Consider the following 19561-nt stretch of genomic DNA (forward strand, 5'->3'; position numbering starts at 1 on the left):
CTTAATTTATTTCCAGTCTATGGGTTTGCATTCTTTTTCATTGTTAAATATGCTCCCTCAAAGTGTGATGTGTTTAATTTGGTTAGTTCCATAAACTATATAGTGGTAAGGAAGAAAAAATAAAAAAGAAAGTCATGGTCAGTAGGCAACAGTAAAAAACGAATAGATCATATTTTCACACCGTGTGCCTGATTTTCGCAGTGAGTTGAAATGGTCTTCTCAGAAGTAACATTCTTCACTGATGCACAGAGCCTATGGTGACCTAGCAGTGGTCAAGTCCCCTGGGCTTGTGCTTCTCAAACTTTAAATGCACACAAACCACCTGATTCTGTGGGTCTGGGGTGAAGCCTAAAATGCTGCATTTCCAACAAGCTCCCAGGTGATGCTGATGCCTGAGCAGCAAGAACGTGACTTACCAAGTCAAAACACCAGCGCCCCAACTCATCACAATTAATTTTATTCCACAGCATGTTTAAGGGAATGTTATTCTCAGGAAGATGTTTAGGATTAAAATAATTAAAAAAAAAACTGGAAAGTACACACATTTATGTATCTCTTCTTTTCATTAAATATATATCTGTTTGGCAAAAAATGTTAGACTCTTTTGTACAAAAACAAAGCAAAAAAAACCAAAACAAAACAACCCCAAACCCTTGCAAATTGTCAACATCTGTAATAATTACAATGATGTAAACTTGGATGTCTGACAGCTTGACCATCCTGTGGAACCTGTATTGCAGCAGAAGCCCTCAGGAGAATGTAACACCAAATCCTTAGATAGCAACCGCCTGTCCTAGAGGCATTTAGGTTTAGTACATTAAAGATGTAGCATGACGACTGATATTACCATTTGTGCTTTCAGCTAAGGGGCTAGGAGGGTGTGTGGAAATGAAGAAGGCAGGTCTGGGCTGGGGCCGGGAAAGGAAACCCAAGACTAGCTGGCAAGGAAAGAAGGTTGGTCATGGTCACAGTGCAAATGCAAAGTGGGCATGGGACCTGTGGACTGTGTCTGGGAGACCCAACGCTGGCGAGAACTAGGCTGAGGCTGCTGCTGTTGCTCTTGGAACCAGAGAAGAACAGGGCAAGGCAAAGGCTGGGACAGAGAAGGGAGGGGATTTGAAAGCAGATTTCAATTCACATGGAACTGGCAGTATGAGCCAACTCTAGAGAGAATGGGAATGAGGAGGTGGTGTTTGGTCTCCTCAAGTAGCGAGGCTGTTTCTTCCAGACACAAGCCTTGGTGCACTCCCCTCCGTCTGGCAGGCAGGTTTGGGGGCAGTCTGGTGCTGCTGGCTTTCATACTCCAGGAAGGAGGACGTGCCTGTTGGGGTTAGGATGGAAGGGCCCTTTGGCTCTCTTATTGGTGGTGGGTCTTGTTCTTCTCCCACCAGTAGACTGCGGCAATGGGAAGTGACCTAAAGCAATGGAGTCTAGAAACAGGATTGGGGCAGTGAGCAAAACGCCAGGTAGGGGCAGAAAGATGCCAGGGGCTAGAGGTGAGGCCAAAGAAAGTGTTGACCCACAGCTTCCCTTTACCCAAGAGGATTCCAAGGCCTGGGCCGATTTTCATTCTTCTCTCCTGTTAGCTAGATTTTCCAGTTTTGAAGGGGGGTGCTTCTGGGCCTGGCCACTTCAGTTACAGTCATAGACGAAGTCATAGTTGCTGGGCTCCTTGGGGATGGGTGGGGGTGCATCGGGGATCTGAATGTTTTCCAGGTCGAGGAGGCGGAGCTTGATCTCCATGCTGAGCAGGGTGTCCAAGTCATTCCGCGTCAGCTCACTCATCATGTCTTTCCCCAGCAGCGCATTCAGCCCATCCGTCCAGATACAGTACTGGTGGGAGAGGAGGTGACAAGGATGACTACTGATGACAATGATAAGAGTAGTAACAACAGCTACCACTTACTGATTACTCAGCACGTTCTAGGCTCTGTGCTAAGTACTTTGCCTACATTGTTATTTAATATTTAATATTCACAACATCTCTATGAATTTGACATTTGTTTTATCTTCTCTGTGATACAGTTGAGGAAACTGAGGCACAGAGAAGTTGTGTAACTTGATAGTATGTGGAGTGGGCAGGATTTGAACCTGTGGAATCTGACTCCAATCCTGCACTCTTCTGTGCAAAGAATGCCGCCCTATGTAAGAGCAGGAGGATTTGACTTCTCCGGGATTGTGTAACATAATATCTCTACCGCCCCATCAGTGAGTCTATGATCCTGGACTCAACATTGGGTCAAGTTTGCATCTTTCCTGACTCCAGTCCTGGTTGCTAGTATAGTAGCTAATCTCTGCCTGTCCTACATGATTCCTAGCACTCACAATGACAGCCCCATCCTATCCTGGAGCCGATGGTAGCTCCACCTTTGTATTTCTCAGCAAAAGAGCTAGGAGATAGCCTTCTGTTGCCAACATGTGGTGGACAAAAGGCTAAAATTATTGGGTGATCTTAATGCGAGGTGGCTTGGTTGCCTGTCTGGGGACCTCTTCTGCCCAGATCTCCAGTTCCCAGGGTTTCTCTCTTCCAGGTCTCTGCGGTGTGGTCCCTGGGGATATCACCTGTTTTGGAAAGCCCTTCAGAGTACCCAACTAAGAATTTGGTTCTTTCCTTCTCATAAAATTAATCATATCCTTTGCCTCTCCAGTAGTCTATGAGCTCCTTGAGGAAATGAACTGTGCCTTGTTTATCTGAGGACCTGCCTTACTCCTGTCAGCTTCCCTTTCAGAGGCTGGAGTCCTGCCATGACCTGGTATTAGAGCTGTGATACCTGGTGAAAGAACCAGCCTCTGCTACCAGCATCTCAGAAAATTGCCTGCATTCTGGATGTTATAGTCTGCTCACAAGTTAGGATGGCCTAGTCCTATATAAGACCTCTTGATAGCAATTGCTCTGCTTTTCCTGTTGGACTTGTATTCCTTCTAGCATGTGCTCTAGATTCCCCTCATTTCTTGCCCTCACTGGGTCAAGTTGCAATTCCAGATCCTAGTTAGCCTGTCCTTTGCACTGTGGTTACCTGGGCTGTGTGCATCAGATCTCAAATAAAAGTACTATAAGACTGCAAACCATATACAAATCTTAAGGCATAGTGATATGATGGAAATCTACAATGATGCATATTGGCAGTACCACTTTTTAAGCTGAAAAGGTGCCCCATGGGTGCATTATGAGGCCCTTGTCTGAATACGATAGCCCTCAACTGTCGAACTGCGGTTTTGCCTTGGCTATGTTATCTCAGTCAAAGCATTTAACCCATCTAAACATCAGTTGAGTGCTAAGGGATTTCTGGAATAATTAGTGTCCTCATGAATACCTTAGATTCTGAACACATCTAAACATTTATTTCCTCCTAAATAACTTTGATAAAAATAGATACCTAGGCTCTACCCTGGAGATCCTGATCTTGTAGATCTTGGGTGAGGACATTTTATTTAGAAAAGCTTCCAGCTAATTTTGATGTGCCTCCCGATATGGGTACCAGTGAACTCCATGCCGTCTAGGGCCCCTTCCAGCTCTGACACTGTTTCACTGTATATCCCTAAGCAGTGGGGATTGCTGCTCTTTGTACACAGACTTCTCAGTCCTGGCTAGCTTCCTAGTACAGATTAATTTAACCCACAGGAACACTTCTGTGGTGCTTTTCTTTTGAAAAGCAGTAGGCACAGAAAATGTTATTAAAAAGTACATTTACCAATAAATAAAAACTCTGTACTACTGAATCTGAGTCAGAAGTATCAGTATGAACTTATGATGTATTTTGTCTTTAAAAAAACCCCCATAACTCCTAGCTCTCGTCACTAAAAGGCCTAAAAATACTGACCAACCAAGTTGTAATAAGTATACCTAATGCCCAGATTCTGGCTGATAAATACTGTTTCCTACCAAAAGGGACCAAAACTTCATAGAGAAAAGGTTGGAAATGAATAACATGAGCCTGGAATATCTTGTCATACCAGAATGCCTGAAAGTTGTCAAAGATATCTGGGGTCATGTCAGTAGGACTCAGGAGTCAACAAGAAGGTGATCCTACTTTCCCTAGATAAGATAATTTGGACACTGATAATGACAATAACTGCAACCTACTGAAACACAATTATGTTTAAATCCATAACTTCATAATAATACTCAAACACCAAAAATATCTCATCAATCTCCTTTGGAAGATGCTCATTATTTTGAAAACTGGTAAGAGAGAATCAAGTATTTATTGTGCCTATCATATATAAATTGTATAACCTCAGGTTAACAAATAGCTGATGAAGCCAGTTTCTCTTTATGTAAAAATCCCACTAATAAATGAAGAAGGAATTATAGAACTGGCATATCAACCTTATATAACATCTAATGAATCCAGGGATCTAGGTAATAATCATCAATGGCTGCTAATATCCCCAAATGAGAGACAACCAGACACCGTGGAGGAACACACCACCACTGCTGCTTTAAGTTGAGCCTGAATTTGATTAATTCTCTAACTACCACTTAATAGGAAATACAGGAGACAGATGAACATGTGAAATGATAGCACAGGTTCTGATAGGCAGAATAATACCCTCTTTTCAAATAAAACCATGTCCTACTCCCTGGAACCTGTATGTTAGGTCACATAGCAAAGGATATTAAGGTTGCTGATCAGCTGACCTTAAAAAAGGGAGAGTATCTGGGATTGTCCAGGTGGGCCCAATGTAATCACAAGGGTCCTTAAAAATCAAAGCGGGAAACAGAATAGGAGAGAGAAGGATTTGACTATGGAAGAGGTCAGAAAGATACAGCATGAGGACTCAACCCACTATTGCTATACATAGATGGAAGCCAGAAGCCAAGGAGTGTAGGTGGCCTCTAGAAGTGGAAAGGGCGAGGATGTGGATTTTCCTCCAGAGCTTCCCAAAAGAAATTAAGTCCTTTTAATACCTTGATTTTAGCCCAGGAAAGTCTTCATCAGACTTCTGACCTCTAGAATTTTAAGATAATAAATTTATGTTGTTTTAAGCCACTAAATTTGTGGTAATTTGTTAAAGCAGCCATGGCAAACTGATACACAGAATTATAATTAGCAAAATCTAGACTATTGGCAATGTTACTAGACAGATGACTTGGTTTTTTCAATGAATAAATTGCAAGGAAAATGCTTGTGAGAGATGGAGAGAGACACAGGGAAGGGTACCTATAGATTCAAGGAACCCGAAGAAACATGTTAACCAATTGTTATGTATGGATCTTATTTGCATTCTGATCTGAATAAAGTATAAAAGAAAAAGCACACAAATGCAACAATTGGAGAAATCTGAAAAGTGACTGCGTATGGTGGTATTTGAATGTTATAAAACTAGGTGTGATAATGGTATTGTAGTTATGTTTCAAAGTGGACTCCATGATTTAGAGATTCACACAGGAATATTTACAAGTAAAACGATATGATATCTGGATTTGCTTTGAAAATAATTGGGGGTTGGCAGCTGGGTGTGGGTGGGGTATAGACGAAACCAGATTGGCCATGAATTGATAATTGCTGAAGCTGAGTGATGGGCATTGGCAGGAACCTATGAATTCAGGTCCTGCTTTCTCCCTTCCTAGCTACACAGTGCAGGGGCCAAAGAGAATGGGTTTCTGGAACAAGATTGCCACGATTTAAATCCCAGCTCCATCACTTACTACTTGTTTGACCCTGGACAAGTTTCTTAACCTCTCTGTGCCTCATTTCCCTCTTTGATAAAATGGAGATAATATTAGTTTGTGTCTTTTAGAATGATATGAGGATTAAGTGAGGTGAAGGATGAAAAGGTGCCTGGCACAGAGTAAGCCAGGCTAGTTATCTGGAATTAGCGTACACTGGGGAAAACAGCCCTGCATAGATTTCAATAATATCTACAGTTCTACTATTTTAAGTAGTTTTCTATACAGCTTTATACATGTTGAATATGGTGGCCTAGGTACAACCATAATTTTATTTAGAAAAAGAAACAGTAGGACACAGCATCTATTTTCAGGAAGACGAAGACAAAGTCATACCCTTCTGCAAACTAAATGTCAAGTAACAGAATTATATTTAAGCACCATTCTAAATGCAGGATTTGTGTCTAATCTTTCCTATCTCTTTGGGATGTACAATTTGATTCAAAAGCTTCAAACCAGTGAAAACCAGATACTGAATAACTTCTAAATGAGCTAAATCTCCTGGGGAAACAGGGAACAAAAGTCAGATTCTATTAAAATGTTCCTTTCTAAAAGCTGTTTATGCAACCACACGCAAAACAAAAATTTGAATGGTGTCATCTAAAAATAAGAGTTTCAAGTGATGTTGGCTTCTAGTTTACAAGAGAAAAGTTAACTCAATCATAGCTGCTGCTTCATCTTACAAATGCATTTTCCTAGATTTATGCTAAATATTTTAAATATAGCTGACAGCGTGCTTCAAGAAGAGAAACAAATTATACATATAACAAGATGTCAAAAAGGAATAAAAGCATCTCAAAAATAAAATTCCAACAGCAGAGACAGCCCTAAATCTCTCAAAATAACTTAAAGAAACATGGAAGAAAATCTACTCCATCAACTGTTTTAAAGAATACAGACAAGTTCATCTTGGGAAAATCCTGACCAAAAATTAAATATTCAATAAAAGCCAAAGCTGTAACCAGGGCCGCTTCTTCCTCCACAATTATGCCCTTGCGGAGTATGAAGCATTTGTACATTCTTTTTCTTAACCATGAACTACTTACTGATCAAGCTAGTAAGAAGTTGAACCTGTTATAACTGGCAGGTTTTCAAGATGTTTCCATTTTATTCCAAGTCAACAAGATGTTTCGTTGTTCATGATTTTCCTCAGGTGGGCTTTTTTTTTTTAATTTCTTTCTTTCCAATATTTTTCTCCTGCTTGTTTTTCTAGAGAAAATGTGACATTCTCTCATAAATTAACCCCACTGAGACCCTTACCTCATGCTTGTCAGGAGCTATGAAGTTCAGCTGGCAGTTTGAGTCATACAAGATGGAGAAAGCAAGTTCCAGCACCTCCTACAAGAGATTGGAGAAAACGCCACATAAGGAAAATTGGCACATTCGTTCTATAGTTACAAATGGCTGCAGACTGAATGTGGAGTGGGGCCTGCCGCATATCCAGACAAGGGAAGCAGCAATGAAGCTGCCGGGAGGAAAAAGCATGATTTTCAAGGTTCACAACACATTTCCTTCTCTCTATTCAGGGGAGGTCTGCATGAACCATCGCATTTAACTCTCAAGACAGTCTATGTAGCAAGTGTTATCATTCCCCCTTTACGGGAAGGAGCTTAGAGAGGTTAAATGAGTTGTCCAAGGCCACACAATCTCAAAGCTGTGCTACTCTCCTTTCTTCAGCCTTCCAGGGAGACCATGAAAAATGGTAAACTCTTTCCCAATCAGCACCATTAAGGGCTGCTCCATCTTTGATCACCTCCAAACAGACAGATGCCCATAGGAGTATGAACTTCCTAAAACGTGGAAACTATGTAGGAAGTAATGAGGCTTCTGGGTGAATCCATTACCTTTAGGCAACTTGTCTGTCCTTTGATCTTTGAACTACAGTATAGCAAAGGCTACACAAAACTTAGATTTTATTCTATAGCAGCTGCAGGGTATAAAGGAGAAGCTTGGGCCCAAAGTCAGAATACCTGGGTTCATTCATTGGGGAGCATCTACTGAGTGCAGACTATGAGCCTGACCCAGAGGACTAAGGACTAAGTGACACTGTCATTTCATTGTAGCTGAATGACCTTGGCCAATACACTCAGTATCATGTCTAATATGTACATTAAAATATACTTCTCAAATTGTATGCACTGTACAATATTGGGTACAAGATTATTCTACTGGTCCGAAAAGTCAGCAGGATATAACTTTGGAACACAAGAGTCATCGCACATGTCAACACCCTAATGGCTCCTAATGTGGAGAGGAAGGGCCAAGGGTATCCACATCGGTGTTCTGTGTTGTTATAATGCACACGTGCTAGCCTACCTTCCTTCTTTGTATCTGTATTAGGCACCACTGATGACCGCCCCTCTTGCCCCTGCTGTGATCTGGAAGCTGCATTCTCAGTAACTGCTCACACAGGAGGCATTCTTTCTTGGCGGGGGGGGGGGGGGGGGCGGGGGGCTAGATCAGTCTCTCCACATCATTTCTGCCTTAACATCTGTTAGAGAATTTGCCTTTGGCTGGTAACTCACACTAAGAATGCCCCAGAAAGAAGATGGGAGGCAGGAAGATGAGGTCAATGCCTCCAGATTTTAGAACTTCACGTGGGTTGAATTCTTCCAAAGTGAACTCCGAAGGCCCAGTGTTAGTTGGATGCCTCTCCCGACACAGTCAACATCAGGCTATTTGTGGCTCTTGTGGAGTTCATCTATGTCTGGCTCGCCTCCAGCTGTCCCCTCATTAAGAGGGGGCAGCTCTTGTTCTGAGCCCAGACCTACCAGAATCTTACTCTCTCATGGCCTTCTCACCCTGCCAGAAATAGAAACAAGTGAAGGAAAGAATGCCAAGTCATGGAAGGGAGCTATTCTGCAGAACTACCCCTCCCCTCATTTTTAATTTTTTTTTCCTTAAGCCTCCATTCAGGCCTGCCCAGTGAAGACTGACCACATTAAAAAGTGCTCACTAAAACAAATAACGAAAAACAATTTTTCCATTAAGTTTGGTATCTCTCTTTGTTCTTTTATTGAAAATGGACATAGGCCCTACCAGTGGTACCATAAATTGGGGTCATTCTTTTAAAAAACTCAGTAAGGCAATCCATATCAAGAACCAGGGATCCCACTCCTGCGTTATTCCTAAAAAAATTCAAAAGCAAGCAGAAGCAATAAACATTATTATCCGTAAGCACATAATATGAGACACTAAATGCCCTCCCTTCTTTGGGTAAATCATTAAAGAGATAACAAATTAGCAACTCAGAGAATTATACTCAGCCAGCCATTCAATATGATAATTATGATGATCTGATCTTAAGTGAAAAAAAGCAGGAGAAATGAACATTATTTACGTACGGATCACAACTATGAACAATTTCTACTTGTGGACAGAGCCTGGAAGCAAATATGTGAAATGAAAATAATTATGTTAAGGTGCTGGGATCATAGGTGATTATTTTCTTCTTTTAAAAACCTTAAAACATTTTTTCAATAAAATGTTAAGCTCTAATCTCATAAATTCATAAAAATTGTTGTTCTTAGATTATGAACATTGATATAAATGATGATTTCCTAATACTAGTGTCATTCATTGCAAAAACTCTGACTCATACTTGAGAGATTGGAGAGAGAAAGGAGAGGGTGGGCTTTGCTTTTGAACAACCAGTCCATATATTACAGCAGCACTAGGTGACCCTCAAAGGTCAGTAGGAAAAGGTGAAAATCATGAATGAATTTCTGGGCTGGCACTGGACAACTGCTGCTTTGCTTAGGGCAGTCACATGGTGAATGATCTCCTTGCCAATGACAGCCAGCGTGAATACCATCAGAGCCAAACAGTCTCTTGACTAGGTGCTGAAGTCACTTGAGACCAGAGTGTCAGTGTGGTCGTCCTTGTGACACTTGCTCTTCTGCAGGGGCATGCAGAAGGAAGAAAAAAGAGAGGGCCTGAAAACTTTGGGCTTTGCCTTCTAAGGCATATGCTGGTGAAGACAGGAATGAGCGGAGCTGTCGTGACCTAGATTCCTGATAAATACAGCAGGAAATGGGGAATTTGTGAGAACGTCAATCCCCACTTTAATTTCACCACAGCTGCCTGGGAGGGGTGGGAGGAATTAATTCTCTGAACTGCACACCTGCGTTAAAGGCTGCTATCACTTATAATGAGTTTTATTGACGTCCCTGGTTTGTTGTCATTGAATCATTGGTGGAGGGCAGCTCTTCAGCACCTGGAGCAGGGAGGCTGCAGAGCTGGGAGAGATGGCACCTCTTGGGCTAACACTCCAGAAGCTGCCACCTGTCCAAACTGTCTGTGAGGGAGAGAGGTGCCAGAAGGTGGTGGAGTAAGCAGTCACGGATCTGGGGCAGTGTCCCCCTCAGGGACCTCTTGTCACACACCACAACACTCACTTAGACAGCTGATGCTCTGGGGCTTTGCTACTCACTACCTAAGGTCTTTTATTCCCTCTGAATTTAATTCAGTGAAAAATTATGTCTAGGAGCAGCTTATCTTGATCCTCTGTTCTGCTAATTCACATCTCCCACCTCATCAAGTAAAGGAAGGCCCAGATGGGTGACTTCTGGGGATAGAGGAAGCAGGAAGAACTGATGATCCTTCCCCACCCTGGGGCCTCTGATCCTGTACTCAAACCTCTGGGGCCAAGACTAGTGACGAGGCACGCTGGGTCAGGGGATGCTCAGAGAAATTCTGGGCATGAATAGCACCTTGGTTTGGGGACTTCTGTCTTCCGTGGGTCAAATAACGGATTGACTGAATATAAAAGTAGAGTTTTATACAAGGTATTTTCAGTATAAAGCACTGGCTGCAATTCCTTATATTATTTTAGGATGACTTGCCTCATTTGGCCATTTTGCACAGCATTCACTTTAACTATACTAGTTCTCTACCATCTGTCTAGGTCATCTTGAAGCCCAAGTATTTTGATTAAAGACACAAGAAATAATGTGGCATGTGTATGTGCTAAATATGGCCATAGAAATAGTAGTAGATTTCATAGCTATGATACATTGCTTCTCATCTATATGCCTAAGAGTTTGAGTTTCTATTTTAGAAGACAAAAGTCACTCATTCATAATAGTACATAATAATAGAAGATATTACCTTCTTCAGGCAGCCATAACTTTCTGGCCCCAATCTATCTTAGCATTATCAGCCAATCATTTTCCAACTCAGTTTCTTCTCTCGGTCCCCATCAATCCTCTACTCTGAAGTCAACTTTTCTCAGAGGATGCTCTTTCATGTGTTGAAAGGCCCCTTTGCCTTTTCACATACTCTTTCCTCCTCCTGGAAAGTCTTCCCCTCACTTCTCCATCTTATCAATTCCTTTTCAAAACCCAGCTCAGACATCATTTCCTCCATGAGCCTTTCTCAAGTCTCCCAGGCTCTCCCTGTGTTTAAATTTACTGCGGCATAGACAACCTTGGATTGTAATTGCAAGTTGATACATAAGTCTTATATCTACTAGACACCCAGGGACAGGGGCCAGGTCGTATTTATCTTTGGATTCCTATCATCTGGCACAGGCCTGGTATAAAGAAGATACTCAATACAGTTACTGAATGAATGACGAATGAAGTAAATCCAAGTAAAAGGCCTTTTGGTTAAGACAAGTGTTTTCAAGCTGGTGCTAGAACATCAGCTTCTAATTTCAGGTTCATGAATCACACTGGAAAAATAAAAGCTGGATTCTGGGACATGGTGAGATGGAAGCTACTCTTAGATCAAACACATTCCACTCGAATCAGTGAGATCTGGTCAGATCTTCCCTCTGGTGACCTCGTGTAGACTGTTTAATTCTACACTCGAAATACAGTGGGATAAGCACTGGGAATGCCCACTTTCAAAAAGGCAGCAACAAATCAACTTTATAAATTACAGAGTTTGAATTTAGGTTCCTTAATCCTTAAAAATCAAATTCTTCCAATTGAATTTCCACTCACCCACGGCAATTCTTTTCAAGTCTCAGAAATTTCCTAATCTCCCTGTGAAGAAGCCAGTACCTTTTGTCTCCACAGAAATTCGCTGACCTCTGTTAAACTTGCTAGACTCTAAGCTCCAGGAAGACAGGGTCATGCCTGCCCTGTTCATCACTCTGTGCCCAGAGCTGTCAGATCTCAGGTGCTCCGATGCTGCCTGAGTGAATGACTCTATGAACAAATGCCTCTGCCTCAAGGGAAAGGATCAGTTCCCAAGGCCTTAGACAGTGTCCAGCATATCAGGTGCTGAATCAGTGAGAAGTACTGTTAGTTACCAATATCTTGCTATTAACAAAGTGTCTCCCTTAAGGATGCTAATGTCTCAGTTAGCCTTGCTCAGCCATTAAGCTAACTGAAAGTCCTGTGGCACAAAATGTCAGAACCTACTCTCTAGCTGGAAAAACTGTCCAAAGAGCCAGCAACATGCCTTGGTTGCTGCCCACTACCTTGCACTGACAGACCTCCTAGACACATTTTGGTCAACTCTCCTTTTAAGCTGCAGGTCTCCCCTTTCCTACCTAGAAGCCCCAGAGGTAGGAAGAAGCAGGCCTCCAGAGTGCTGGAAGAAGGGGTGTAGATGTGGAGGGTTGAGGAAGTAAATTCTTAGAACTGTGGTTTTCCTTTCTGCCTTTTGATGTTTTGTCTGATGAACCAGGTGTGTGAACACTATAAGAATTGTGAGACAATTTTCATGCGTATGCAAATGAAAGAGCCAGGCTGGCAACTGAATCTCTCAGACCTCAAGGCAGCCTGGAAGACCTGGGGGTGGCTGGAACATCTGGGCCAGTGAATCCTGGGAATTAGCTTTCAATTGCAGTCTTATCTATGTGCTTATAGCAGTGGGCCCCCCTTATCCACCCACCCACCCACCCACCTATGCATCCACCCATCCATCCATCTATCATCCATCCATCCATCATCTATCTATCATCTATCCATCTATTCATCCACCATCAATCCATCCATCCATCCATCCATCCCTCCAACCATCCATACAATTTCCTATGAGTGCCATGACAATAAAAAGAAAGTTAGAAAATGTCATTTATTCTGTTTTGTGGGTCTGCTCAAATGAGATAATCATCTCCACATCTGTTCTGATGTTAGTAACTTGTGTCTCTCTCATTTATTCTTGGTTAGTCAGGCTAGAAGTTTACCAATTTTATTCATCTTTTCAAAGAATGAAGTTTCACTTTTTTTGATTTTCTCCACTGTTTTCCTGTTTTCAATTTCATTGATTTCTACTCTAACATTTATTATTTCTTTTTTTCTGCTTGCTTTAGGTTCAAATTGTTCTTCCTTCTCTAGTTTTATAAAGGGGAAACTTTATTAATTTTAGATTTTTCTTCTTTTCTAATATATGCTTTTAATGCTATAAATTTCCCTCTAAGCATTGCTTTTGCCTCATCATGCACGTTTTGATAAGTTATATTTTCATTCTTTTTAGTTTAAAACATTTTTACATTTCTCTTGAGACTTCTTATTTGAACTATGGGTTATTAGAAGTCTGTTCTTAAATTTCCAAATATTTGGGGAGATTTTCCAGCTATCTTTCTGTTATTGATTTTTAGTTTAATTCCATTGTGATCTGAGAACATGTTTTCTATTCTTTTAAATTTGTTAAGATGTATTTTATAGCCCAGAATTTGGTCTGGTCTATGTTGGTGAAGGTTTCCTGTGAGCTTGAGAAGAATGTGCATTCTGCTGTTGTCAGGTGGATTTTCTATTAATGTTAATTTGATCAAGTTGATTGATGGTGCTGTTTAGGTCACCAAAATCCTTATTGATTTTTCTTCCCACTTGATCTATCAATTACTGACAGAGGGGTATTGAAGTCTCCAGTACAATAATAGATTTGCAAATTTCCCTTTTCAGTTCTATCAGTTTTTCCTTATGTATTTTGATATCTTTGTCCATCCCATTACTTTAACCTATATTCATCTTTATATTTAAAGGGGGTTTCTTGTATAAAACATACAATTGGGCCCTTTTTTGTCCACTCTGACAATCTCTGTATTTTAATTGGTGTATTTAGACCATTGACATTTAAAATGACTACTGATATCATTAGAATAATATCTGCCATATTTGGAACTCTTTTCTATTTGTTGCATTTGTTCTTTGTTTCTTTCTCTCTCTCTCTTTTTTTTTTTTTTTTGCCTTCTCCTGTTTGACTATCCCAATTCCTCCCTCCTGTCCCTTGTGACTTTGCTGTCATTTATTTCACTTATCCATATGCTATAAGCATCCAACACATTGTTACTATTATTACTTTAAACAAAGAGTTGCCTTTTACATGGATTAAGGATAACAAAAATAAATATTTTTATTTTACCTTCATTTATTCTTTCTCTGATGTGCTTTCATCCTTATGTAGATCTAAGTTTCTCACCTACATAATTTTCCTTCTGGTTGAAGAACCTCTTTTAACATTTCTCACAGAGCAGGTCTGCTGGCAACGAACTCCCTGTTTTTGTTTATCTGAGAAAGTCTTTATTTCTCCACTTTTGAAGGATAATTTCACTGGCTATAGAATTCTAGGTTGGTAGGTTTTTTCTTTCAACACTAAATATTTCACTCTACTTTCTGCTTGCTTGCATACTTTCTGATGAGAAATCCACTTTAATTTTTATCTTTGTTCTTCTATAGGTAAGGTGTTCTTCCCATTCTTGTTTCTTTCAAGATTTTCTCTTCATCTTTGGTTTTCTGCAGTTGGAATATGATATGCCTAGGTGTGGTTTTTGAGTATTTGTCCTGCTCAGTGTCCTCTAAGATTCCTGGATCTGTGGTTTGATGTTTGTCATCACTTTTGGAAAGTTCTTGCCCATTATTGTTTCAACATTTCTTCTGCTCTATTCTCTTTCTTCTGGTATTCCAATTATATGTATGTTATTCCTTTTGCAATTTTCCCTCAGTTTGTTGATGTTCTGTTTTTTTCATTTTTTTCCCCTCTTTGCATTTCAGTTTAGGAGGTTTCTATTGACTCTTCAAGCTCATTAATCCTTTCCTCAGCTATGTCAAGTCTACTGATGAGACAATTAAAAGTATTCTTTACTTCTGTTACAGTTTTTTATTCATATCCTTTCCTTTTGATTCATTTCTGGAGTTTCCATCTCTCTGCTTACATTACCCATATGTTCTTTCATGTTGTCTACTTTTTCCAATAGAGCCTATAACGCTTTTAATCATAGTTATTTTAAATCTTCTGTCTGATAATTCCGACATCTGTGTCATATTGGAGTCTGGTTCTGATGATTGCTTTGTTTCTTCAGCTTGTTTTTTCTTGCTTTTTGGCAGGTGTGCAATTTTTTTGTTGAAATCCAGACATGTTGTATCAGGTAATAGGAAGTGAGATACATAGACCTTTAAAGTGATGATTTATGTTAATCTGGCAATGAATTGGGATATGTTTAATGTTTTCTGTAGCTATAAGTGCCGGAGGTTTCTAATTCCTCTAGTATCCCTGTTTTTGTCTCTTCTCCCGACTTTGGGCTTCCCTAAGTACTCCTCCTCAGAGAGAGTTTGTCTCTTGCAGATATTTCAGCTATAATCCACTGTTATTATTTTGGAGTCCCATTGGTGTGGTGGTAGGATATGGGTGAGGGATAGCATTCTATACTTTTCCAATTAAATCTCCATGTTTTAGGGGTTTTATATCTTGTGGCTGTCAGCTTCTTAAGTGTTTCTCTAGTGATAGAGCTTTTTCCCATGCCCTCTTCCCTTTCCCTGGGCTGCAGAGTTTCCTATCCATTTCCTTAAGGCTCTGACTACTGTTAATTCTGTCTCCCCCAACCCCAACCCCACAGTTGAGATAGGAAGGCTAAAATGGGATGCAATGGGAGAAATTCCCTTCCCCTCGCTGAAAAAAAGATCTGGAGAACAGGACTTTGTTATGGAGAAGGCTGTGGCAAATTTCATCATTGTGCTCTCCTTTCTTCTGCCAGAGCCAATGTGGGGTGGGGAGTCTTTCTCTGATCTTCACTTTGAGAATATGCTAGGGTTACTGGAAGTAAAGCCCATGAAAGTATGCCTCTCCCAAGACTGTAATCCTCAAGAGTTTCTCACTCTCACACTAGCCCACAGTCAGCCTATAGCAATTCATCAGAAATGCCATTTAAGTGATCCTACAGTTTACGGCTCCAGTGGATTCTGCTCCAGGTGAGCAGTTCTGGCTGTGACTTGCTAGATGCACATAATTCTCCAGATTTCAGGATGGTAGTGTGCCCTGCAACCTCACTTCTCTATTAGGCCCAAGACAATTGCTGATTTTCACTTTATTCAGTTTCTTCTTACTGTAAGGATAGGAGTGACAACTCCTAAGCACTTTACATGTTGGGGATGAAACCACAAGTCCCACCACACCTATTTTATATAATTCTCTCTGTCCCTACTCAGAATTCTTGGATCCTGGCAGACTGCTTTGCTGCCACCTATACCCGTCCTGACCTTCTCTGGGTTATAGACTCTTGTTCTTGCCAATTTCCTCACATTGTTTCCTGCTCAGCTCCAAGTGTTACATAACCACAGGGACCTCAGCTGGAGTTGAGCAGAGCCAGTGTTCTCAAGATTGTGCTCTATATATCAGGTGGTATTGAAGGAAGGCAGCCACACAGGAGGAAAACGATGAAGGTTGGGGACATGCTGCTAGACTTAAGAATGCTCCTCTGGAATCTGATGAGCTGTAGAATCCCTGTTTCCCCACATCATGGAGAGGAGAGAAATGCTGTGTAACAGATGACCCACAGATTCTTAGGCATGCCCTTATATCACTATGCTTTCAATTAAGTGCATTAGATGATAGTGTTGTGGCAGGCTTGACAAAGAAGGAGTTCACATGGATTTGAGGTGAGTTATACTTATGTAACTTAAGAAGCAAAGGTCTTGCTATCAGCCTCCTTGGCAGTATCCACTCTCCTCTGTCTTCCTAAACAGTACTTTTGTAAGTACTTTTGCTTTTCCGTAATCATAGATAGAGTCATTCTATGCAGACATGAATTCCTCTTTGCCTTATAATGTTTGAAATTACAGAGCAGAGATTATTCATGTTAACCCTGATTGATAAGTAGGATGTGCATAATGTTGGTACTCCTCTTAGATACTCACACTGAGCAGTGAAGAAGCAACCTATTGATCTATGTGATATTTTTGATATCAACGTGGCTGAAGCACCTAGATCAATCTGGGTAATTTTGTTACTGGATGGGTACTATGTATCACAAGATGCCAAGAGGTATAAAGAAAGAATTGGCTCCCTAATGGGCCCTCCAAGGGCAAAGACTTCCAAACCTGGGGCAAAGGAAATGCTTCCATTTTTTCAGATAATGCCTCCTCCCACACCCTCTGTTATGGAACATGGGCTGTCATGGTGAACAGCAATTGGCAAACTAGGAGGAGAGGGTGAAAATGATTGCAATGTGAAGAGGATTTAAGAAATATACACCTTTGGGGAAATTTTCTCCTTTAAGCTGGGTTTGAGCTATTTCACCACACTTTCCATGATGCTGAAGGATATCAGGCCCTTAAAAGTTTTCTAAAATGTTTTGAGTCTTATGGTCTCTGCCTTTCCCAGCCTTCACTGAGACCTCAGACAGGCTACTAAGGGGATGATAACAGCAGGAAAGAATGAAAGAGACTGAAGAGAAGGGAGAATATGAATATAAATGGGAGATTAGGAGAGGCCCAGAGAATGGATGGGGATGAGCAGAGAAAGCTTGAGAGAGGACTAGGTGACAGTAGTGAGAGGGCAATTCCTAGGGCTGGAAGTAGACAGGAAGTGAGAGAATGGAAGAGATGGTTGGGATTCAACAAATGATCAGGGAGAGAAAGAATGAGGCTACGAGATGTGAAAGGAATCAGGAAAGGAAGAAAGAGAGCCAAGTGAGAGATGTGCAACAGCATGCGTGTGTGCATGCGTGTGCGCGCACCTGCACACACACACAAGCATTGCTACTAAAAAGGGCTGGGCCCACTATAGTCGAGACTGCATTGTACAGACACAACTATTTGCAATAATTTGGAAATCATACCTTGTTTTGTTTAAGGGCACCTTTCTCTTTCATATGAGGGCAGTCCTTTCCTGTCACCACAGCTTTGATATCTGCCACCGGCACTGCAATTCATAAAAGAAAATGAGAGTAACTACACCATGTGAAAGCTTAGCTGTCAATAAAGAAGCCGGACTAAGCATGGAGTCTTCCAGTGCAGCTGCTATTCCCAGAAACGACTGCAAAAAGAGAAAAGAAGTGAAAAGAAGATGAGAAGTCAGGCAGTGTCCCAAGACTAGAAACTAAGATATACGCTTATATTCTGGTAAAAAGCATCCCTGGGGAGAAAAATCTATGATCATAAGCAGAATTTGGTTCTCAAAAACAAATATCTAAAAAAAATCCCATCCGAGTTTTGTAAAAAGTGATGGTATTAGAAACAGCAGTAATAATAATAGCAATAGTGGCACTAATTCTGATATTATGGAGGGCATCCAGGTGCCAGGAACAATGCCAAGTGCCTCACATATATTAGCATCTCTTGCTACAGTATCTACCTTGATTCAGTTTCTGAGTTTTGGACAATACAGGAAAGCAGCCCTACTGTAAAATATTTATCTGCATCTAAACAGTCCTGAACTCTCACTCTCCAAATTCTCGCTCTCTACCGTCTCATTAATTCTCACGAAAGTTCTGTGAGGCAGGTTTTATTCCCCCTATTCTATAGACAACAAAACAAAACTCAATTAAATAAAGGGAGCATTCCTTTTTGTTAGGAAAATGGTAGCTGGAATTTATCTTGGAGATCTTGAGAATAATGCAGTTAGATAAAATGATGCTATCTCACGTCTTACTCAGGACTCGGAGGAAGATAAAAGACATGGAAAGGTTTCTGCATCTAAAACTTTGGTTAAGATCATCTGAGAGAGAAGGCAGTAGGATGGTTTGGAACCTTAATTTAAAAAAACTGTGAAGTCATCTGTCCCTCACCAATCCCTAATCTTTCAGTCCCACAAGGGACTGTGAATCTAGGGGGGCCCTTGGGACCCAGCCTTCAGCATCTGTAGAAGCTTCGAGTAGTCAATTTTTCAAACTCCCTTAATGACGAAGATAATGAGAGATTTCATAATTAAAGTTCACACATTTTTACTGGGGAATTGGGTTGTGGGAGTGATATTTATATGAAATAAAATTATAAAATATATGGAATATCAAAATGATACAATAGGAAGGTCCCTTAAAAATTAACATTTTCCAGGTACCCTAAAATTCCCAAGAACTTTGTCCAAACCTGTTGACACCTCTAGAACTTGCTCTAACCCTAGAGAAGAGTGAGGCTGTGATGAACTCTTCCAGGAATCCCTGTAGGCACCCCCTGTTCTCTGTCCCACCATGTCTGCTCCTTCATCTTGCAGTCCTGATTCTAGAACACTTTGGTAGACATTATTTGTACCCACTAATATCTGGCTTTCCTCTCCTTTGGGCATATGGAAGACTATACTCCCTAGCAACCTTTGCAATTAGGTGGGGCCATATGATTAGTTCTGGCCACTGAAATGTGAGCGGCAAAGGCATGTCTCTTTTCTTCCCTAAGGCAGTGAAAAGTCCATGTCTACCAGCCTCTCTTCCCCAGTTACAGAAACAGAAGAGGCCACATGTCCCATGGTGCAGCTCTAGGAAGGCAAAGTAGCCATAGGCCTGTGTCCCTGAGTGACTGTGTGGAGCAGTCTTTTGACAACCCACATCAGGTATGTAATGTGAGCAAGAAATAAACTCTTTTTGTCCTAAGCCACCAAGATTTTGGGGTTTTGTGTTCCTGCAGCATAATGTAGCAATGCAGCCTACCCTGAGTGGCATAACTCTTTACCTTGGATGCCTTTTCTGCCTCCCTTTGGCCCCTTTGGATTGGCGTCTTCCTG

General features: G+C 41.1%; 1 protein-coding gene across 5 annotated transcripts in view; it reads right to left on the minus strand.

Annotated features, from left to right (window-relative positions):
* Positions 1-441: 441 nt before the first annotated feature.
* Positions 442-19561, minus strand: part of ELMO1 (engulfment and cell motility 1) — a 521525-nt gene continuing 502405 nt past the window's right edge. For all 5 annotated transcript variants that reach the window (XM_014840709.3, XM_014840711.3, XM_014840712.3 and 2 more), the window contains 3 exons: positions 17685-17767; positions 6935-7012; positions 442-1833 (listed from right to left, as the gene is read on the minus strand). In XM_014840709.3, coding sequence (XP_014696195.1) covers positions 1633-1833; positions 6935-7012; positions 17685-17767 — 362 coding nt within the window. In that variant the 3' untranslated portion in view covers positions 442-1632. The remainder of the gene's footprint in view (positions 1834-6934; positions 7013-17684; positions 17768-19561) is intronic.

This window comes from Equus asinus, chromosome 1 (genome assembly GCF_041296235.1).
Source record: "Equus asinus isolate D_3611 breed Donkey chromosome 1, EquAss-T2T_v2, whole genome shotgun sequence".
Classification (NCBI taxonomy): domain Eukaryota; kingdom Metazoa; phylum Chordata; class Mammalia; order Perissodactyla; family Equidae; genus Equus; species Equus asinus.